At 38.4% G+C, this 24377-nt stretch overlaps 1 protein-coding gene across 1 annotated transcript in view; it reads right to left on the bottom strand.

Moving 5' to 3' along the window:
- Window positions 1–24377, bottom strand: part of LOC133064035 (acyl-coenzyme A synthetase ACSM1, mitochondrial) — a 61209-nt gene that overhangs the window by 9794 nt on the left and 27038 nt on the right. Inside the window, exons 2-7 of the mRNA XM_061153978.1 lie at window positions 11156–11366; window positions 8064–8271; window positions 5915–6055; window positions 5001–5160; window positions 3030–3109; window positions 125–248 (exon numbers count right to left, since the gene is read on the bottom strand). Coding sequence (XP_061009961.1) covers window positions 125–248; window positions 3030–3109; window positions 5001–5160; window positions 5915–6055; window positions 8064–8271; window positions 11156–11366 — 924 coding nt within the window. The remainder of the gene's footprint in view (window positions 1–124; window positions 249–3029; window positions 3110–5000; window positions 5161–5914; window positions 6056–8063; window positions 8272–11155; window positions 11367–24377) is intronic.

Genomic DNA, 24377 nt, shown 5'->3' with positions numbered 1-24377 from the left:
ATTGGCTTTGAGCAATGCTGTGCATACAGTGGTGCCTCTGCACATCCTCAGCATGATTCAGCTTATCTCCTGAGCTCAGTGGATGAGCACATCTTGACTGGTCCAGGAGGGACATTTCACCTACCGTTTCTGACTGTCCGTAGGCCTGGTAGAGCAGAACCCCTGTCTGTCTGTTCCACTGTTCTTGCTCCTCGGGCAGCAGGGCTTCCCCACCAGTAAGGCAGTGTTCCAGAGTGGGGAACCTAAGACTGAGGGGAAGGCAAGGTGTCAACAGAGACTCTGATTAGGCTTGGGTGCTCTACTTTAGGCCCAGGGTTTTAACAGCACTGTCATCTGGATCATTCATGCTTCTGCTTCTTTGCTTTCTTACTTTGCCTTCTGGGCATTTTACTAATGGTTAGATCCAGGTGGAAGTCACTCATTTCCTTTTGGTCCCTGTTAACTCCTCTAGAAGAAGCTAAGTGGTGGTAGTGGTGAGTCTAAGAGGTTAAATCACAGAGACCAGGATTGAATTTGGATGTTGATCTAATGGGGGTGGGGAGTGTGCTTAGAACTCATTCTAAGCATTCTGTGTAGCTAAAAGGGATATTTCATAAACCATAAGGACTGAGGGATAAGACCCCAAGGTTATGCTAGGATGATAATAAAACTCTACTGCCTTCAGTGGACTTATATGAATTGAAGAGTTTTTGTTTATTCTCTGGCTGGAGAACACGAATTGGGGGTTGGAAATGAATTGCTCAGGACATCAGGAAGATTGAGCTTTCCGTAAGAAAAGAAAAGGATCACAGGTAGCAGCCCTGAAGGAATTCTGGACTGAACAGAAAAGTCTGCTGTGAACATTTGCAGTAGTTTGCCAGGTACATTGTGTGTGTAAATCCTCTCATCCATTTCTCCATGACAATGTCCATAAATAACACAGAAACTATCACAAAATGATGGATTCCCTGAAGGAAGTGGGTAAATGTGATTGAGGTCTTAGTAGCAGTTGGCATGATGCTGAGCTGGGACAGCTTCTAGGGATGAGGGAGGTGGCAGACTCCCTTATCACTCTCTCTTGGTACAAACAGAGCCAGTAGTAATGGGCAGGATGACTGGTTTCATTGAGAGCATGTTTCTCATTCTTATTGAGCTTTATCTGAAATACATAAAATGGGCAGAGTGTCCAGTGGAGTCAATAGTTAAGCCCTGGTTGAACTTTAACTACGTTTGGTCACCTTCTCAGGGTTGTCACAAGAAGAGACTGTAATATAAGATTTGAAGTAAAGTTGGAAACATACTTCAACCAGATTGAGGGTTCGTGAATAAAATCAAGCTGTATTTCAGTTATCTTAATAAACTGAACTCCTTAATATTTTAACTCATGTCTAAAACATATTAGCTCTGATTTTGAAGTAGCCATTTCACTTTCAGAGTTATGTAAGTTATATGAGTTATATAATCGACCATAAGGTTCAAAGAACAGATTTCAAGTTAGTTAAAAAATAATCCACAAACATGTGAAAATGCAAAAACAAAACCAGAGAATATAAACATATTAGGTTGGCAAAATTTAAAACTTTGACAATAACTAATACTACCTATGACCAACCTAGATAGCATATTAAAAAGCAGAGACATTACTTTGCCAACAAAGGTCCGTCTTAGTCAAGGTTATGGTTTTTCCAGTGGTCATGTATGGATGTGAGAGTTGGACTGTGAAGAAAGCTGAAAGTAGAATTGATGCTTTTGAACTGTGGTGTTGGAGAAGACACTTGAGAGTCCCTCGGACTCCACGGAGATCCAACCAGCCTATCCTAAAGGAGATCAGTCCTGGGTGTTCATTGGAAGGACTGATGCTAAAGCTGAAACTCCAATAATCTGGCCACCTGATGCGAAGAGTTGACTCATTGGAAAAGACCCTGATGCTGGGAGGGATTGGGGGCAGGAGGAGAAGGGGACGACAAAGGATGAGATGGATGGATGGCATCACCGACTCAATGGACATGAGCTTGAGTAAACTCCGGGAGTTGGTGATGGACACCAGAGGCCTGGCGTGCAGCGATTCATGGGGTTGCAAAGAGTCAGACACAACAGAGTGACTGAACTGAACTGAACTGAACTGAATACTACCAAACATATGGAACAATGGGAATTCTCCTACCCTCCTAGTGGAAGCATACAATGGTTGAATACTTTGGAAAACAAAGTAGTAGGGTGCAATGTCAGTGTGACCTAGCAATTCCTTTCCCAGAGAAGTTCTGCAGAAATGTGTGTTTATGCATCACTATACAGGTACAAGAATTTGATGTAGCATTAATCAATAGCCCCCAAATGTCCATTAATAGAATTCATTAAAAATGTGGTACTTTTATAAAATGTGATATTTTACAGTAATGGAAATTGACTCCAGTATCCGGTGACAATGCAGACACATCTTAGAAACATAAAGGTGAAAAACTAGGCCAGATAGTATAGAACAATGTATAATTACATGAAGTTCAAAAGCAAGTAAAATAGAACAATTTTTCTGGGGATATTTCCTTAGGAGGTAAACTAAGGGAAAAATGAGGAAATGAACGCCATAAAAGCCAAGACAGTAGATTCCTTTAGGGGAGATGGAGAAGCATGAGAAGGGCTTTGGGGGGCTGGCAATATTCTCTTTTTGTGACTTCAGTGAGTAGTTACATAGATGTTTTGTTTTCAGCAACTCATTAATCTGTAAATGTGTATCTTATGCATTTTTCTGTATGTTTATTTCACAACAAAAATGCTTGAAAAATAAACAAAATGATGAAGGTTCACTGAATGTTTCATTTGGTTCTCCAAGTCTAGTGTACAGAACTAAGATTAGCTGCTAATTATCACCACCAACACTCAGCATACACACACACACACACACACACACACACACACACACACACACACACACACACACACACACAGAGTATCCTCAAAGAACCATAGTTAAAAACAGACTTCAGTTTATCAGATTACTTAAAATGGTACCCAAATATTCTTGTTACCAGCCACAGCCACTTCTACCTTACCTGGTGAAATTATGCTGCAAAATCATTCGATATACAGAGGGTGCAGCAAGGCATTGGGTAATTGGATATTTGAACAATGTCTAGAAAGTGAGGAGAGAAGAAACTTTATTTTCACAATGAAGATTTAAAATACAAATCTGTTATTAGCATTTTAATTCTGATCTTTCCTCTAGGGGAGCCCATTTATTCATTTGTTAATTCTTTCAAGATATAAATTGAGCATGAATTTAATACATGGCATGTGTCAGGTACTAGTGGGGGAACACAAGAAAGCCTAAGTTGAGGTGTTGGTCAGAGAATGGATTGAGGGAAAGTTTTGTTTTGTGAATTTGAATAGTAATTTTTTAATTTAACACTTTTCATTTTAGTCACTATCTCCCATCTTCAATAAGAGATTGAAACTATTAATAAGTCAATTCAAAAGCTTACTATTAAAAGTTCATGAAAGTAACAAGTATAAAATAGAGTGAACAAACTTTCAAATGCAGTTTGGAGTAAATTTGTAGAGATAATACTTTGAAATAATTCAAGCCTAAAATACACTGAGACTTTAGGGACACCCCTTGTAGAGAAAGGAGAGTTGGACCTGGCGGGGGAAGAGGAAAGGTAGCAGACTGAGGTCGTTTGTGCAGCTTTATGCCCCAGAGACTGGTAGAATGAAGGGGGGAAATAAAGAAGGAGAGGCAGATAGTGATATAGGATCAGGGAAGGAGAAATGGAAGGGGCAGTTTCGGGTGTTGAAGGGATGATCAGATAGACCTAACCAGCCAGCAGAAAGATGTGGTGAAACTATCTGGGAGAGAAAAGAGGAGATAATTTTGAGAGCCACCTGAGTAGATGCACCTGCTGGAGAAACTGAAGAGAAGGAAATTACTTGGAAGGGAGGGAAAGTTGAGGGCAGGGTCTTGGAAGAGTACAATGTTCAGGAGTAAGCTGGGTAAAGAGGCTGTGGCTGTCGCAAGTGGAGAATGTTCTATGGAACAATATGACATTAAGGAAAGAAAGATGGGGCTGGTCCAATGCGTACCAAGGTGAAAGGAAGATATTTTTAGGATGAGGAACTTTGAATATGTTTATTGACTGAGAGAGTAGCATCAATGAAAAGTGAAAGATTGAAAATACAGGAGAAAAGGTTTAGTGAGTTTAAGAGTAATAGAGAGGGCCTCCAAACGGAGGGCAGGGAAAAGAACAAGACTGGCAGCAGGTGTCAAGTGGGAGCTGGACTTTGAGAGGTGAAGAGGCATGTCTGCCTCTGAGATTTAAAGCAGGGGAGTGAGTGGAGACACAATTTTCAGGTGAAGAGAAATACAGAGAAGGTGCTCATGCAGGTGACCTCAATTACTGTCATAATGTACACTTAACAGCAACTGCTACCATTTATTATTTTCTATGTGCTACTTTCAGGGCTAAGCACTTCACACATAATCTCACTAATACTCCCAACAATTTTGGAGATAGCAACCACTAAAACTCCCATTTTACAGATAAGGAAACTGAAGCTCAGAGTGCCACTAATAAATGTCAAACATGGGATAAGTAACTAGCTCTGCCATATTCCAAGGCCTCTGTTTCTAAACATGTCATTAAATTGAGTATACACACACACCCCCACACACCCCCACGCACACACACACATTCACACTCCAGCTACCTGGCCCTGGTAGAGCCAGGATCCATGAGACCTGAGCTTGCTTTCATTTCTCAGAAATTATATTCTGGTTCCCAAGTCCACAAAGTCTGATCCATAGGTCTAGGGAAAGGTTTGCCATGTGTGTTTTCTTCAAGGTTACATCTTGATGTAATTCTGATACAATAATTGGTTTAGTGCTTCACACTTTAAGAAACCCAGAGCCAGGGTTGTGTTAAGAGACTTCTTTGCTAAATAAAATATTTCTCAATTGGGCCCAACTTTTGAGCTTGAAATGACTTTCTTCTGGGAGTTTGTTGATGTTGAAAGGTTAATCTTCTTACCTCTATAATGACCTTAGGGTCAAACTGAGGCAGATGATGAGCAAAGACTGTAGACCCCGATGTCCATGGTTCAAATAGGCACCCCAAGGTAGCCAGAATCCAGCCTGTGTCTGACAGGCACCAGAAGACATCAGACATCTTCAGCTGCAACAATTTCCTGCTATCTCCAAAATACAGTTGGCCTCAGATACTATTGTGACTACTATCCTCCCCTTCTTTCCACCCTCATTCCTCAGGGTTTTGCTACTTAGTTTTCATCATTAGTACAGATATCAACTGTCTCCAAAAAGCCTTCTCCTCCCCTGGTTTGGTTGAAAAGTTAGAAAATATATAGAACATGGTTTGGTCTGAATATTATTATTTGGAAGAGGGGAAGAAGAGGGAGAAGAGTTTGGTTTAACATTGATTAAATAGTTATCCCAGCTTCAGCTCTATGTTTGTTCCACAATAGGGAAGTGGCTTAGTGTGGCTTAGTTTCAGACATTATTTTCCCTAAGAGTTCATGATTGGGAAACTCCATGCCCAGTTTGTCTGCAGTTGAGGAGGGAGAGGATCTGTCACGTAAGGTCACACTGCTGGAGCATTTTATCTTTCCCGCCAAACCCTGGAGCCACTGACAGGGACACAGAGGCTTGTCATTTGTGTGGTTTTCAGAATGCCTTCTGTTTCTACCCATCTCCTCTGAAGGTGCTTAGGTAGGACCCAAAGGTTCCTCTTTTGACATTCAGAGGTCTCTGTCAGCAAACACTTATACCTAGCCTATACTCACACCCTTAGGGGTCTGAACCAAAGATAGCAAAAAGAATAAACAGGATGGGGTCAATTCCACCCAGAGTTCCTTTCCCAGCACATACACATGCATACTCCACCCCATATCTGTGGCCCAGCTTCTAAGTTGATGCCCTCTTTCCTACCATGCAGGGAAATAGGATCGTAAAGCAAATCCGTGGCTGTGCTTTGCCATCTTGGGGAAGCCTGTGGTCCCACTGGTGAAGAAGATGGCCATTGGGTCCAGGGTCTTTGACTTAATACAGATGTGATCTGCGGAGGCTGATCTGCAAAGGAATTCAATACAAAAGAAGTCATGTTTCTTACTTTTTCATTCTCTGGGGCAGCAAAAGAAACAATATGAGGCTTTGAGTTAGAAAAATGGGGTTTGTAACTCTCAGTATTAGGCATCAAACAAAGTTTATGGGAGGCTCAGATAGGTGACCTGACATTTCTTCCTTTTAAAAAAATGGGGAAAATATGATGGATTATTTCTTAATTTAACAAACATTGAAATAGTATTTCCTATGATTCTGGACAAGGCTCTATATGATTTACAAGTAAGAATTCATTCAATATTCAGAACAACCCTAAGAGGTAAGTGATGCTTTTATGCACCTTTTGCAGATGAGGAAAAGGAGGCTCAGAGTGATTATGTAACTTACCTAAAGACGCATAGCCAGCAAGTTGCAGAGCCAGGGTTCAAACTCAGTCTGACCCATACACTGTGCTCTTAGTCAAATTGCTAACCTTGTTTTTTACACAGACTAGCTTTGTTGTTGTTTAGTCGCTAAGTCCCATGTGTGCTCAGTCATGTCTAATTATTGTGACCCCATGGACTACAGTCCACCAGGCTCCTCTGTCCATGGGATTTCTCAGGCAAGAATATTGAAGTCGGATGCCACTTCCTTCTCCAAGGGATCGTCCTGACCTAGAAATCTAACCCACATCCCCTACTTTGCAGGTGATTTCTTTACCACTGAGCCACCTGAAAAGCCCCACAGACTACCTTTATAGGAATTTAACCTCATAAACTTGGTGTTGAGGGGTGGGGAAGAAAAAGCTAGGGAGAATGGAAGTGATACATATATATGCCCTGGCATGAGTTTGAGGCGGTTGGGGTTAGGGCTAGGTTTAAGGTAGGCAGAATCTGTGCTGTGTTTAGTCGCCCAGTCATGTCCGACTCTTTACAACCCCATGGACTGTAGCCCGCCAGGCTCCTCTGTCCATGGGGATTCTCCAGGCAAGAACACTGGAGTGGGTTGCCATGTCCTCCTCCAGGGGACCTTTCTGACCCAGGAAGCAAACTGGGGTCTCCTGCATTGCAGGTGAATTCTTTACTAGCTGAGCTACCAGGTTCCTTCATATCCCACATATCGCTGCTTTGATATGTGGGAGCTTCTCCTAGACTGAGGGTCTCTTTCTTGAGCCTATTTTGATGGTAAATGAAAGTTTCCTTGCAAGTATTCAATCAGAGAGACTGCAAGTAATCCCAGTGCTGGGGGAAGCACTGGCTGTTGTGGAGAATGATACCATACTGACTTTGGGCAATTTAGGGGAGTTCAAATGAATATTCTCTGTTTAAGCGATTTTCATTCAATTTTCTTCGTAATCTAGCATAAGATGTGATTTCACTAGTATATTTGCCTTTTGTGGTTGAAGTAAAGAACTTCAAAAACTGTGGAGTTACTTTAAGAAAACAAATCCAGCATGATTTGTGTGTGATATGAAAAATGCCTGAAGGCTTGCAGAATCAGTTTTGAGGGAGTCTTTGTTACCTCCAACACTTCCCTGACTTTTCCTTCAAGGTGTCCCTCTTGGCACCTACCCTAAGAGATGGAAAGTGCTCCCAAAGCTGCCTGTCAGCCACAGCCTCATTCTTCACTGTCTCAAGTTTCACCTTAAAAATTCATCTTAACTTTTCATTCAACTCCTGTAAATGTTAATTTTTATATAAAAATAATGTTTCAGATTCTCCACCTATAAGGAAAATGAAATACAATAACCCTCTGACTCTACGTATCTCTTTGCACAAGGGTATATATTATTAGTATATATATATATTAGTGAGAGAGGCATAGAAGCTCAATTTCCCTATTTTATAGATAAAAACACTTGCAGCTAAGAGAGGAAAATGACCTAACTGAGGACTGCTTAGCAAATCAGTGACATATCTGGAGAGAGAAGCTCAGACCTGGTGAGTTTCCTCCCACTGGCTGATTCTCTCCCAGCACTTGGGAGTGAGTGGCCTTCTGCCATTCTTCAGAAAGTACACTTGTCAGAACAGAAACTCACTTAATCAGCGATCGGAAGTCCAGCCACCCTTCACGGCTGTGGTCAGACACCAGGAGCTTGGTTTTCAGAGAAGGACACTCAGGTGCCACAGAATCCACCTCTGGGGCAAGGGTATCTGTGGTCACGATGGCTTTGGCTTCAGACACTTGTAGTCGGTAGAGAATGTCCTTGGCCTTCATCTGGGTGGTCCCTGGCATGTAGATGACCCCTAGGTATGAGAAGGAAACTGCTTGTTTTTCTTTCGCTTTCACAGCTCCACAACCATGGGCTTCAGCCCTGGTTTATCTGCATAGAAATCCGCTAGCCTCTGTTATGCAAAGTACGGTCCAGAGCATCAGTACCACCTAGGACACAGAATCTGACCCCCCACCCCAAACTTACAAACTCAATCTGCATTCTAACAAGATCTCCAAGTGATTTCTATGCACATTAAAAATTTGAAAAGCCTACCCTAAACTTTTCTACTGTGGATGGATCTAGCCAGTAGAGTCCTTCTTTACACAACTATCCATGGGATCTGGGAAAGATACAAGTAGGACAGTGTCCCTGCTGCTGCATCTCTGCCCCCATTTTTTCTCCTCTCACTTCCTTGTCTATCCATCTCTTGTGTCACCTTGAATTTCTTCTGTTTCCTTTGCTCCTCATACCCTAAGTTAACCACACTGTCTTTTCAACTTTCCTCCCTTCCTTCTCCCATCAACAACAATTAATTCAAGTTTTGTGTGCTTCTATTGGATTCTAATTTTCCCACTAGGTGACCTTTTCTGAGTCTTCCTACTACTCACCTTCCGTATTACTAGCCTGTTTATGTTCCACAGTGCACTGACTTTTTCTCCTTCACAATTCTTCTAAATTGTGTCTAAATTCTTCTAATTGTGTCCTTCCCAAAGCACAGGTTTTGCTAACACCTGTGCCCTCTCTCCAGGAAAACCCTCTTCTCGTCATCCTGACACTGGAGTGAGCACTGCATACTCTTCACCTTTCTCTCACACAACTCTATTCTCTATTTCAAAATGACCATTCTCCATCTAGGCTACTCCTGACTCAGAACTGTTTTCATGTACTATGCATCTTCTTAAAATTTTCATCCTTTACGTCTACTCTTCTTTCATTCTTTTTATCCCAGAGGCCTCAACTCGTATCTTGGATCTCTCATGTGCGGGGAGAGAACAAATTAGCCAAGACGGTGTGCTCAGGCTCTCTCGCCCCACGCTTTGTGAATAATAACTGCGTAGCAGCTGAGTGCATTTATTTCACGGCGCATGCGCGTCACGAGGTTCCCGCTTGGTCAGGGGGTTCAGTGCTGCACGCAGATAGGAGTTCAGCTTAAAAAGCAGCAGCATTCCTGCTGGATCAGATCCAGCTGGGTCAGCCATGAGAGGAGAGAAAATAGCGTGTCTGCTGCTACAGCTGCTTGTGCCAGGCAGGAGAGAGGTTGTGTTGTGTTAGGTTGTGCTATGGCTGCTGCGTCAGCCAGGAGAGAATAAATGTTTCTGCAGTTCCTCTGACTCCGCGAGTCTCCTTCCAGCCTCAGCTCGTGCCTTGCCTACCCTAGGTTCAAGGAACAGTGTGTAGAGTGTGAACAGGATTAGATATAAATCATGGAACATCTCTTAACGATACAGAGGCATGGCATCTCCATACTCACTCAGCCATTGCTGTTAATTCTTGATCTTGATAGGTTAAACAACTGTTTGTGAGGAAATATGAGAGAGAATATATGAACAAGAACATGAATTACTGTATGAACATGCATGACAGAACTGAAGTTGATTCAAAAAAGAATCCATGAGTCTCGTACTGTTTATGTAGGTCAATGCATAGACAAGCATTAAAGGGAAAGGAAAATCTCTACAGAAGAATGCCAGCTAATAAGTGTGAAGGGTATGATATAAATAGAAATACCTAATATAAAACCACCGTTGAAATATTTAATTCAGTCAAGACTCATCAATGAATTTTCAAGTCATAAAGTGAAAGACAGCTTGGGAAAGGATATTCACACAGTCCCATAATATTACATGACAGATTACTTACTAACTACAAAGGGAAAATGCACCTTTACAAAGGTGGATACTACCTTTTAAAAGTGATAAAACAGTGTCATTGATGTTAGGACAAACCAACTGTGTGTATCCCCAATGTGGTGCACCAAGAAAGGCACAAGTCCTTCTAGTACTTGTGCTAAGAATGTTCATCCTGAATATAATCATAAAGAAGGAGACAGAAATACAAATTTTGAGGGATATTCTGCAACACTGGCTTAGGCATTTCAAAACTGTCATTGCATTGTCACATAGACAATATAGAATGTAGAGAAACATTTTATATTAAAGAAGACTGCGGAGATACAACAACTAAATGCAACACATGATCCTCAATTGGATTTTATACAGTTGTTTAAAAAAAAAAAACACCAAACAGTAGGTTGTGCAGTGTGGCCCGTGGGATCTTGGTTCCTAGAAGCTGTGACCCCCTGCATTGGAAGCATGGGATCTTAACCATTGGATTGCCAGGGGAAATCCTGGGTTTTTGATTTAAGCACAAAAATAATTCTATAAAGGACATTATTGGGATGTTTGAGGAATTTTGACTCTGGATGTACATCAGGTAACTATATTGAATCAGAGTGAGATTTCTTATGCAGTTATATGAAAGAAATGTCATGAATCTTAGCAGATACATATTTCAGTATTTATCTGGTGTTTATGGGTGTCACAGTGTCTACAACTGATTTTTAAATGACTCCCTGGGAGAGAGAGGATACAATATGGCAAAATGTTAATAACTGATGAATCTTATAAAGAAGTAAGAATGTCTGAGACTGTGTCGGAGAAAGTGTGTGTGTGTGTGTGTGTGTGAGAGAGAGAGAGAGAGAGAGGGAGAGGGAGAGAGGAAGGGAGAATTATCTCATTGTGCTTGATAAGTGTGAGTATAAGGGAAAGAGTGAATGAGAAGGAGTAAACTAGTATTTAAAGGACTTTGACAGAAGGAAAGACTATTAAGAAGAAAAAAAATTAGGGGAAGAGAAAGCACCTAATTTCAGGACCAATTAGCTCTAGGCCCATCCTAAGGTCTCTTTGGTCACTAACCTGTTCGGATGCAGCCCACAGACGCAAGCCACCACTCAGGCACTCGAGGCAAAATCAAGGCTAGACGGTCTCCCGTCTGAAGGCCGCAGGCCTGTGTGAAGACGTTGGCTGTGCGACAGGTTAAGTCTGTCATCTCCCTGAAGCTCCACTTCACTTCATCGCCTTGATCATTTACCCACCACAGGGCTGGGTTTGGACTTCTCTTGCCCTCCTGGTTAAGATCATAAGCCACATGTTAGGTCCTGCTTCAAAGGAAAGGGCACTCATTTGGTCAGTCTACTAGCACAGTCATGTTCCTGTGAGTGTAGCTCAAGGTCCGAGATCCCATGTTAAAACCTTTATAGAGCCAAGAGAAGTTTGGGGGACGTGTGATCCAGCCAACTCCTGGTCTGCTGTAACCCTCTCCTCTTAAATCACATAAAACCACGAATAACCTTCATGTCACTTACTGAAGACTTAAAATTTTATTCTCCCGTGTGTCTGCCTTTTTTCCACATGGACAGCAGGTTACTTTCTGTGCCTCAGTTTTCTCTTCTATGGAAAGGGTAGAATAATACTACCCAGAATATAGTAAAGTTTATTTAATTATTTTAGAAGGAAAAGTGCCTGGCGCATAGTATGTGCTCAATAAAATTTGTTGTTTCTGTTTAGTCACTAAGTTATGTCCAACTCTTTGTGACCCCATGGACTGCAGGGTGCTAGGCCTCCCTGTCCTTTACTATTTCCCAGAGTTTGCCCAAGTTCATGTCCATTGAATTGGTGAGGCCATCCAACCAACCCTAAACTTCATTACCCCTAGACTTTCCCTATAAGTAATGCTAAGAGGAGTTTAAGTTGAGATGAAAGAACTTTAGAGAGTAACTTAAATACAAAAATATAAAATTATTTAATAGAGATAGATATACAGACAAATATAAAAGAAGTATTGTTATAATTTTGGTTCATAGCTTCACCTTTTATTCTTTCACCATATGTAAAACACAAAAGCATAAAAAATAATTATAAACTATGTTAATGGGTGCACAGTATGTAAAGATGTTTTTTGTGAAATCAGTAACATAATATAGGAAGGTGTAAGGGAACTGGAAGAGAGTAGGGTTTTGCATGTGAATAAAGTTAAGTTGCTATTAGTTTAAAATAAATTGTTATAATTTAGAATGTTATATACAATCTCTATGATAACCATAAATAAATTATCTACAGAATATACACAAAAGGAAATGAAAATCAAAACATATCACTACAAAAAAATCGACTAAACACAGAGGAAGGCAGCAATGATAAACTGAGGGACACGAAAGCTGTGATATCAAGGAAACAACAATATAACAATAGTAAGTCATCTTTATCTATAATTACTTTAAATGTAATGAATGAAATGCCCCAGTCAAAAGATCTAGGTTGGTAAACTGGATAAAAAAACAGAATTCAACTAAATATTGTTGACAAAACTGTTATTTCTATGTAATGGGATATGATAAAACCAATCAAAAATGCTTTCAGAATGTTTCTGCAGTAAAAATCATACAATATCAATTTAGAAAAGTAAAATCATATTGACATTGAGTCTTCAGTTCTATAATAGTATCCATCCATTCATTCATTCATTTACTATATATCTGCTAAGTTCTCATTATTTCTTGGGCACTGTTCTTATACCAATATGATACAATGGTGTACAAGACATCCATCTGCACATGTAAATGAGTGGTTTTAAGTGTTTATGGATAATTTTCATTTTCTTGTTTAAGTCAAATCTTTAAATTTACCTAAGTAAAATGATTTAAGTTTTTTAAAATTCCCAAAAGAAAACACATTTGGAGTAAAAGTTCAGGCAACACACAATTTTACTAACAGAAAAATTTCTTCAAATTCCTTACCACAATTTCAGTCTCTGAATGTCAACATTGAAAATTGCTTGATGTATAATCTTCCAGCAATTCTTCCCACATAAGTGCAAACGTGATCATATCAGCTTTGCTTCATATACTTGGAACACTAGAGTATGGCTCACCTGATATACGATTTATATACATACATGCATACACACATACCTATATAAATTTATATGTGTGTGTGTATATATATATATATATATATATATATATATATGGAGAAGGAAATGGCACCCCACTCCAATACTCTTGCCTGGAAAATCCCGTGGACGGAGGAGGCAGGTAGGCTGCAGTCAATGCGGTCACTAAGAGTTGGACACGACTGAGTGACTTCACTTTCACTTTTCACTTTCATGCATTGGAGAAGGAAATGGCAACCCACTCCAGTGTTCTTGCCTGGAGAATCCCAGGGAGCCTGGTGGGCTGCCGTCTATGGGGTCACACAGAGTCAGACACGACTGAAGTGACTTAGCAGTGACATATATATACAATACACACACACACACACACATATATATGGAAAAATCAGTGCTAAAAAAACCACTCTTGTCCATTGGATTAAGGAATGTTAGCAAATATAAATGACTAGTTGTGCATTCTCTGTATGTAACATTTCTGTAGGATTTTATAAAATAATAGAAATTCTGGGGTATCAAAGTGAAAACAATAGTTGCTTTAATTCAGACAGAAATTCAGACTGAATTCTAGCAACTTGAAGATCTTGATTAAACAGTTGTGGGTTTTTGTGCTCAGAATTAATCTGATAATATGATACTAAGATTAGCATGTTATGAAGAAGATAAAACACAACCTTTAAACTTTATATGAGATTTAAAGCTTTATGCAGTGAGATTTGAAGCCAAGGGAAGTTGAGAAATAGATTTTTAAAAAACCTACTAACTCAGCAATAAAAATTAATGAAGAAGAAATACACAAAGCAATATAGATAAATCTGAAAAACACACTGAGCAAAAGAAACCAGACACAAAAGGGTATATTTTTTATTATTATTCCTATATTATTTTTATTCCTATATTATTCCTATATAATTATTCCTATATTATTCCATTTCTATGACATCCTAATAAAGAGAAATATAATGCTAGTGACAGAAAATCAATGGCTACCTGGGGCTCCAGGTAGGGGTGGGTGGATATTGATTAGAAAAGGACAAAAGGAAATGGTGGTGATAGAAATGTTCTAAAACTTATTAAAATCTCATTTAAAATGTTTGAATTATATTATAGGCAAATTATAGATTAAAAGAGTTGATTTAAATAAATAAAAACTTACTCCTTGTTAATCTCTAACTAGAATATAGTTTGAATACGAAAATTGGAAAGGTAGACCAATTACTTATGTGATTGATGAATGATATGATTCTTTCTGAATGTTAAAACATGTGAGTTTACTGACTATAAAAAGACTTGCCTCAGTTTTAATTAGAATAAAATAAAAGTAGAATTTCTATAAATTAATGGTAGAATATGATAGATTTCATAGAATTTGAATCCTAATTCACATAGATAATACATTTCCCCAACAATGATATACTTTACATTTTCTTAATTGCCTTTGGAATGTTTACTAACCACCAGAAATTTCAAAAGTTTGAGTATGTGGTTTGGCCACAATTAAACTAGAAATCATTAACAAGAGGAGAAGCTCATCTCAACTATCAGGAAACTAGCCAATAAAAAGGCAAATAAAAATAGTTTAACCTAATGGTAACAAAATATGCTGTATCAAAATTTGTACCCCAAAAGAATGTGCTTAGTGGGAAATTTATATTTTTAATGTATATATTAGAAAAGGGGAAGGCTGAAAGGTAGGGACATAATCTTCCAACTCAATAAGCTAAAAAATAAAAAAAGGAATAGAAAATTATATCAAGGGAATGTACATGAAAAGAAATAATAAAGACAAGAGTAAGTATGAATGAAATGGAAAGCAAATACACAATACAGAATACCAGTAAAACAAAAATGGGTTTTGAAAAGATTAATAAAATTAGCAAGATGTGTCAAGAAAAGAAAGACAATAAAAATATCAAAATAACTAGGAATAAAAAGTGTACATTATTATAATACTTACAAGATATTAATATTTATAAACTCACATCTATTTTAAAAAGTTAAATCCATTACCAAAAGCTTTCCTACAATGAAAATCCCAGATTTTATGTCAAAATATTTTGCTATGCATATTAGTGTGTTAGGAGTTTGACTTGAAAAACTGCTGCTTTTTGTTTTTTTAAGAAAACAGTGATTATTATATTTCAATCCTATCTCAATAAAACAAAAAAAATTAGTGATAACTTTTAAATTCTTTATCAAAGCACTTAGAAGAGCATCTTGCATAAAGCAAATGTATTGAATGAATACATTTTAAAAAATTCTGGAATATAAATAGCAAATAATGAGGAATTACAGGGTTAAATTAAATCTAAAGATGACCACAGTCACCAGTAGGCCAACACCAGCTCTAGGTAGCCACTGTTGGGTACCTGGAGCTATCCCACGATCCAGGTTGACCCACCAGTGTGCCAAGATCAGCCCTGGAACACACTAGGTCACATGGCTAACACCACCAGGAACCAACCTTGCCCACCAGTTGGCAACCACTACATGTTACAGACAATGTCAGCCAACAAGTCTAGGGGCCAACCTTGTCTACCAGCATGCCCACAGTAGTTTGCCATGCCTTAACAGGAGAGCCCACATGGCTCACAGAGGGGGGAACCATAGAAGATATAACTCTAGCGACCAGAGGGGAGTGTGCTGCTGAGCCCATAGGTTTCCTACATTAGGTCACTTCACCAAGAGCAGAAACCATTTGTAAAGCTAGGAAGAAGGTTAAAGGGCATAAGCAATAAAATCATCTATATTCACAATAAGCAGTTAAGAGATATGTAAAAGAAAAATATGTAAAATATGTCATAAAAAACAACAAACATGGGGGAACAGTAAAAATGCAGGGTGGTTAGAAAGCATCTCACTTAAAGGGATCATCAACTTTATATATATTGATAACCACAAGCCAAAAACGTGCAATAGGTACACACACAAAAGAGAAAGAAATTCAAACATAACACATCAAATCATAAGGGAATAGAGCAAAAAAAGAAGGAACAAAAAAGTCATTACAAAAACAAGCAGAAAACAACAAAATGTCAATAAGTACATACCTAGCAAAACTTACTTTAAATATGAATGGATTAATATTCCAATCAACTGGAATAGAGTAGCTAAATGGATTTAAAAAAAAGCAAAATAAAAACACAAGACTGATTATATCCTGCCTACAAGAAGACTCACATCAGATCTAAAGTCACACACAGACTGAAAGTAAGGGGATGGAAAAATGTTTTCTATATAAATGCAAGTGAAAAAAAAGCTGGGATAACCATACAAATATCAGGCAAAATAGACTTTAAAACAAAGCATGTAACAAGAGACAAAGAAGAGACATCCTTTCATAATGATTAAGGAATTGATGCAACAAGAAGATAAACATATATGTACCCAACATAAGAATATATAATTCATAAAGCAAATACAATAGACCCTTCAGCAACACAACTTTGAATTCTATGGGTCCTGTTGCATTTCTATCCACTAATAACAAACTCTCAGAAAGACAGATTAAGAAAACAATCCTATTTACAACTGCATCAAAAAGACCTGTAGGAATAAATCTAACCAAAGAGGTAAAAGACTTATATCTTGAAAACTGTGGTTTATTGATGAAAGAAATTGATGACAACAAAAACAAATAGAAAGAAACTGTGAACATGGATTGGAAGAATTAACATTGTTAAAATGACCAGACTCCCCCCAAAATCCATAGATTTAATGCAATTCTTATCAAAACATGAGAACTTAAAAAAAAGTAATTCTGAAATTTTCCAGATAGCCAAAACAATCTTGAAAAAAAAAAAAAAAAAAAGAACAAAGCTGTAAGTATCATACTCCTATGATTTAAAAGCATATTACAAAGCCATAGTAATCAAAACAATATGACACTGGCACAAAAACAGACACATAGATCAATGGAATAGGATACAGTCCAGAAACAAAACCACACTTACTTGGTCAACTAATCCACTTCAAAAGAGACAAAACTATGGAACGCAGAAAAGACAATCTGTTTAATACATGGTTTGAAAAAACAGGACTGGTAGGTGCCACAGAATCAAACTAGAGCAACTTCTCATGCAATATACAAAAATAAATAGCATGGAACTAAGACTTAAATATAAGGCCTGAAACCAGAGAAGTCCTAGAAGAAAACAGAAGAGTATGCTCTGACATTGATCTGAGTAGTATTTATTTGAATATCCTTGGGCCCAGGGCAACAAAAGAAAAAGTAAATAAATGGGATTATATCAAAATAAAAACCTTTTGCATGTTGCAAGAAACCTTTAACAAAACAAATGGACAGCCTATTGGATGGGAAAATACATTTGCCAAAGATAAATCTGAAAAGATTGATATCTAAAATATACAAAGGGCTTATACAACTCAACAACAAAAAAGAAAATAATTAAAAGTGGGCAAATGACTTGAATAGATATTTTTAAAGAAAACATACAGATGATCAATAGATATATAAAAAGATGCTCCACATCAGTAATCACCTAGGAAATGAACATCAAAATCACAATGAAATATCAACTCACACCTGTCAGAATGGATATTATCAGAAAACAACAAATAACAAGTGTTGGCAAGGATGTGGAGAAAAGGGACCCTCATGCACTGTTGATGGGAATGTAAATTTGTGAAATCACTATGGAAAACAGTATGGAAGTTTCTCAGAAAGTTAAATAGAATTACTGTACTATCTAGTAATTATATTTCTGAGTGTCATCTGAAGGAAAAAACACTAATTTGAAAAGATATGTACATTACAACACTATTAGCAATAGCCAAAACAAAGGAGTCACCCAGAAGTCCATCCAGAGATGAATGGACAAATACGTATATATATTGTCCTGGGTTCAATTCCTCGCTCAGGAAGATCCCCTGGAGAAGGGACTAGCTATTCATTCCAGTGTTCTCGCCTGGAGACTCCCATAGACAGAGGAGCTTGGTGGGCTATGGTCCATAGGGTCACAAAGAGTCAAACATGACTCAAGCGACTTAGCTCATGTGCATATGTAGATATAGATATATAGATGATATAGAAATAGAGATAGTTGTTATCTAGTCACTAAGTCATGTCCAATTCTTTGAGACCCTATGGACATGCCAGGCTTTTCTTTCCTCGCCTATCTCCCAGAGTTTGCTCAAATTTATATCCACTGAGTTGGTGATGTTATCAAATCATCTCATCCTCTGCCACTCCCTTCTCCTTTTGCCCTCAATCTTTCCCAGCATCAGGGTCTTTTCCATGAGTGCATCAGATAGCCAAGGTATTGGAACTTCAGCTTCAGCATCAGTCCTTTCAATGAATATTCAGGGTTGATTTCCTTTAAAACTGACTTGTTTGATCTCCTTACTGTCCAAGAGACTCTCACGAGTCTTCACCAGCACCACAGTTCAAAAGCATCAGTTCCTCGGTACTCAGCCTTCTTTACAGTCCAACCCTCACATCGATACATGACTCCTGGAAAAATCATAGCTTTGACTATGTGTGCCTTTGTTGGCACAGTCATGCCTCTGCTTTTTAATATGCTGTCTAGGTTTGCCATAGCTTTTCTTCCAAGGAGCAAGCATCTTTTAATTTCATGGCTTCAGTCACTGTCCGCAGTGATATTGGAGTTCAAGAAAGTAAAATCTGTCACCACTTCCAATTTCCCCCCTTCTATTTGGCATGAAGTGATGGAACCAGATGCCATAATCTTAGTTTTTTAATGTTGAGTTTGAAGCTAGCTTCCCACTCTTCTCTTTTACCCTCATCAAGAGGTGTTTTTTTTTTTTTTTTTTTTTTAGTTCCTCTTTACTTCTGTCATTGGAATGGTACCATCTTCATATCTGAGGTTGTTGATATTTCTCCCAGCAATCTTAATTCCAGCTTGTAATACATGCAGCACAGCATTTCACATGATGTATTCTGAATAGAAGTTAGATAAGCAGGGTGCCAATATAAGCAGGGTGTCATACTCCTTTCCCAATTTTGAACCAGTCGATTGTTCCATACCCAGTTCTAACTGCTGCTTCTTGTACTGCATACAGTTTTCTCAGGAGACAGGTAAGGTAGTCTAGTACTGTAATCTCTTTGAGAATTTTTCACAGTTTGTTGTGATCCACATAGTGAAAGGCTTTATCTACTAAAGCAGTAGATATTTTTCTGGAATTCCCTTGATTTTTTCCATGATCCAATAAGTGAAGTGAAAGTTACTCAGTCATGTCCGACACTTTGCAACCCCATGAACTGTAGCCAACCAGGCTCCTCTGTCATGGAATTCTCCAAGCAAGAATACTGGATTGGGTAGCTGTTCCCTTCTCCAGGGTATCTTTCCAACCCAGGGATTGAACCCGGGTCTCCTGCATTGCAGGGGAATTCTTTACCATCTAAGCCACCAGGGAAGCCCGTCATTGGATTCCATGATCCAATGAATGTTGACAATTTGATCTCTGGTTCCTCTGCCTTTTTTAAACCTACCTATATGTCTGTAAGTTCTCAGTTCATGCTAAACTTGCTAGCATGTGAAATGAGCACAAGCGTATGGTAGTCTAAACATTTACTGGCATTGCCTTTCTTTGTGTTTGGAATGAAAACTGATCTTTTCAAGTCCTGTGGCCATTGCTGAGTTTTCAAATTTGCTGATGTATTGAGTGCAACACTTTAACAACACCGTCTTTTAGGATTTGAAATAGTGCATTTGAAATTCCATCACCTCTACTAGCTTTGTTCAAAGTAATGCTTCCTAAAGCCTAGTTGACTTAACACTCCAGGATATCTGGCTCTAGTTGAGTGACCACACCATCATGGTTATCCAGGTCATTAAGATCTTTTTTGTATAGTTCTTCTGTGTATTTTTGCCACCTCTTCCTAATCTTTTATGCTTCTGTCCATACTGTTTCTCTCCTTTATCATGTCTATCCTTGCATGAAATGTTCCCTCCATATCTCCAATTTTCTTGAAGAGATAGATTGCTAGTCTTTCCTATTCTATTATTTTCCTTTAATTCTTGGCATTGTTCATCTAAGAAGACCTTCTTATCTCTCCATGTTATTCTCTGGAACTCTACGTTCAGTTGGGTGTATCTTTCCCTTTCTCCTTTGCCTTTCACTTCTCTTCTCAGCTACTTGTAAGGTTTCTTTAGACTACCACTTTGCTTTCTTGCATTTCTTTTTCTTTGGGATGGTTTTGCCACTGCCTCTGTACAATGCTGCAAACCTCCATCCATAGCTCTTCAGGCCCTCTTTCTACCATATCTAATCCCTTGATTCTATTCATCAACACCACTGTGTAATCGTAAGGGATTTGACTTAGGTCATATCTGAATGGCCTAATGGTTTTCAATACTTTCTTCAATTTAAGCCTGAATTTTGAAATAAAGGGCCATGGTCTGTGCCACAGTCAGCTTCAGGTCTTGGTTTTACTGACTGTATAGAGTTTCTCCATCTTTGGATGCAAAGAACATAATCATTCTGATTTTGGTATTGGCCATCTGGTGATGTCCATGTGTAGAATAGTCTCTTGGGTTGTTTTGAAAATGGTGCTTGCTAGATTGTAGCATGTTTTCTTGACAAAATTCTCTTAAACTTTGCCTAGCTTCATTTTGTACTACAAGGCCAAACTTGCCTGTTATTCTGGGATACACACACAATTCACACACACACACATACACACACAAACACACACTCACACATGGAATATTACTCTCACCTATAAAAAATAATGAAATCTTGACATTTTTGAAAAATAGATAGCTAGGGTGTCTTACAGTAGTCAGAGAAAGTAAATACCATATGATTTCTCTTCCTTGTGGAATCGTAAAAAAACAAGTAAATGGCCAAAAAATAACAAACATAAAAAGACCCACTGATAAAGAAAACAGATAGTTGCCAGTAGCGGGGGATGAATGAAATACTTGAAGGGGATTAAGGGGCACAAACTTCTAGCTATAAGATAAATGAGTCACAGGGATGAAATGTGCAGCATAGAGAATATAGTCTATAACATTGTAATAGCTGTGTGTTGTGACAGGTTGTAACTAGTCGTATCATGGAGATTATTTTGTAATGTATGAAAATGTTAAATCACCTGTGCTGTACAGCTGAAACTAATATAGTATTGTAAGTCATCTATACTTCAATAAAATATCTAAATATAAGATTAGACTTTATTTCTTTATATAAAACCTGATTTAATTTTTTAAATTTCACAGCAATTAAATTTTCTGTAGGGAGATTATAGCAAACTATTTATTTTAAATATTGTTACATATCAGATTGATTGTAACAATTAATATACAAAGAAGGTGGTTTACGTATAATTTAAAATCTTAAGCGCCGTGTTATGCTTTTGTAAATTGCTGTTGACAATAAGTATGCAATGAGTATGCCCCTTACAGACTCATCAAATGATCAATATGTGATGTGATATGTCAAGCTAGGAGACACAGTCATGGAGTATCAATTTCACATGCATTAACTAATTGATTGATATACAGACTTTAAACTAATTTATAAAAGAAGATTAAAGTTCTGGAAATTAAACTTTTTGCATTGTTTAATTTGGAAATAATATGTATTACACCAGTAATATTTAGGTAAGCTGAGACAATCATATTTTTAATCCCAGAAGTTGTAAACTCAGAGTGTATAGAAACTAAACAAATTACAAATGGGATAAGTCTGCCAGATTCCTCTGGGACAAACTGGAGGGCCATTTGTCTCCCAAAGAGGCAGTAACCATTACTTCTATGATTGTTGCCGTATAGGAATGAAGGTTTTGTATTGTTAAAAAAAAAAAAAAGAAGAATAGTGCTTCAATTAAATAGAGTTAAGAAACCAGGTTTTGGGCTTCCCAGGTGGCACTAGTGGTAAAGAACCCACATGCAGGAGACATGAGATACAGGTTCCATCCCTGGGTCAAGAAGATACCCCTGCAGGAGGGCATGGCAACCCACTCCAGTATTCTTGCCTGGAGAATCCTTGGACAGAGGAGCCTGGTGAGCTACAGTCCACAGGGTCACAAAGAGTCAGACATGACTGAAGTGATTTAGCATACACACAGGTAGGAGATGAAACAGGGGAGCTCTCACATGTTGTAGTGATATGAGAGTCCAAAAGGGAAAAGAAAGACTCTTCTTTCTTCACAAGGACTCAGCTGAAGCCATGGACTCTTTTTGCTATAACCCTCCCAATATCCTTTTCCTCTCTAAAAAAAATTTTTCTTCCCTTGCTGTATGGGGGCTTGCACACAGATTTAAATTCAAGAGCCAGAAAACATGGACCTATTGGCTCAGAAACAAACAAACAAACAAAAAACCCCAAAAAACTAGGCAAACATGACCATGGTATATTAAGAAATTTAGAAAGTTCTTCAACACTTAATTTATTTGGGGAGATATTATAGGACAAAGAGTCAGACATTATGTGGCAATGACATTCAGCTGTTGCTTTCTTAAGCTTTGTGGTTAATAGATATTTGAGTATATTTATTGAGCAATATGCTTAGTCACTCAGTCATGTCTTTGCATCAGGAGTTAGTAGGAAGAATTTGCTCCTGTCATGAATTTGCCCAAATAAACAGAAGTCAGTGTCATAAATGTTGTATTCATCTCTCCTGAGACATGATGTGGCAAGTCATACTATCAAAATAGGAATGATGGAGAGTTGTATGTTGTTTACTTTTCTATCTGAAAATACATGATTTTGGACATGAATGTGACCTTTTGTGAATAGATTTGGGAGGCTGCTCCAGCAATCAATTGGAATGTAATATCCTAGGAACCTAGAGAAAGATAGTAACATAAGGTTTAATTTCCAAGGATAGTCAGGAGTTATAAATGGTCTGAATGTGACTATATTCCATTCTTGGACCTATGTTGCCTGACTTAGGCTAAAAAAAAAAAAAAAAAAAATTTTATTAAAATGTTCGATTTCTAACATTTTTATAAATAAAATGTGTTGAAAATTGAGTCAAATTAAGTTTTGCTGAAGAATTGATGCTTTTGAACTGTGGTGTTGGAGAAGACTCTTGAGAGCCCCTTGGACTGCAAGGAGATCCAACCAGTCCATCCAGAGGAGATCAGTCCTGAGTGTTCATTGGAAGGACTGATGCTAAAGCTGAAATTCCAATACTTTGGCCACCTCATGTGAAGAGCTGACTCATTTGAAAAGACCCTGATGCCAGGAAGGAGTGAGGGCAGGAGGAGAAGGGGACGACAGAGGATGAGATGGTCCACTGACTAGATGGACATGAGTTTGGGTAAACTCTGGGAGTTGGTGATGGACAGGGAGGCCTGGCGTGCTGCGGTTCATGGGGTCACAGAATCAGACACTACTGAGCAACTGAACTGAACTGAACTGAAGTTCTGTCAATTTGTTGTGGTTTGGGTTGTGTTGTCGATTAGGCTATGGATCAGATTCTGAGTGATGCCTGTTAAGTTGTAAAAGGAGGCCCAGGAAGCTAGAGTGAACTGTAGTGACATGCCCTCTGGAAGGTTTTTCATAGTAGTAACATCAGTCCCTACGGTGTTCTTTTAAGGCAAGTTTCAAAATTATTGTATTCCACAAATACGTATTGAGAGATTGCTGGGTGACAGATACCACAGGCCACTAGAGAGCTATTCATCATGGTCAAGGCAATTGGAAAACTAGAAATAGACAGATCAGAACTGTTATGGGGATGACTTTTAATGGGATGGGGATGCTGGGGATAGGAGAAATTTGGAGATATGGAGGAACTGACAGTGACTGATAATGATGGTATTGTGAAATGAAATATTTTCTGCTCTATGGTCTTCTAGTAAACAAGCCTTCCCAGATGCAAATTTCTGAGCCCAGGTGAAACAAAGCCAGCTATTTGGAAGCCAGCAGCTACTTCCTCTTTGGTAAGTGCTGAGGAGCTGGAGGATATGAGAGGTGGCCATCTGCCACATTTACCATCTCTTATGGTACACAAGAAATTCATATGTGAACAATAGCAAAGCAGGATTGGTCCCAGATAGTTAGATACATGTGAAAGAAATGATTTCAAACAAGGCTGAATTCTTGCATCTTCCCATACATTGAAGATCGCTAAATCTCTTCATGTGAAAGATTTAGTATTCTCTTAAGCAACAGTAATCTTTTCATATTCAGATTACCTGCCCCTTGCTGCAAACTTGTATATAGCTTGGCTCCTCCCCTACCTCCTTGGAGTCA

Source organism: Dama dama, chromosome 10 (genome assembly GCF_033118175.1).
Source record: "Dama dama isolate Ldn47 chromosome 10, ASM3311817v1, whole genome shotgun sequence".
NCBI lineage: Eukaryota > Metazoa > Chordata > Mammalia > Artiodactyla > Cervidae > Dama > Dama dama.
This window is presented reverse-complemented; position numbering and strand designations above follow the sequence as displayed.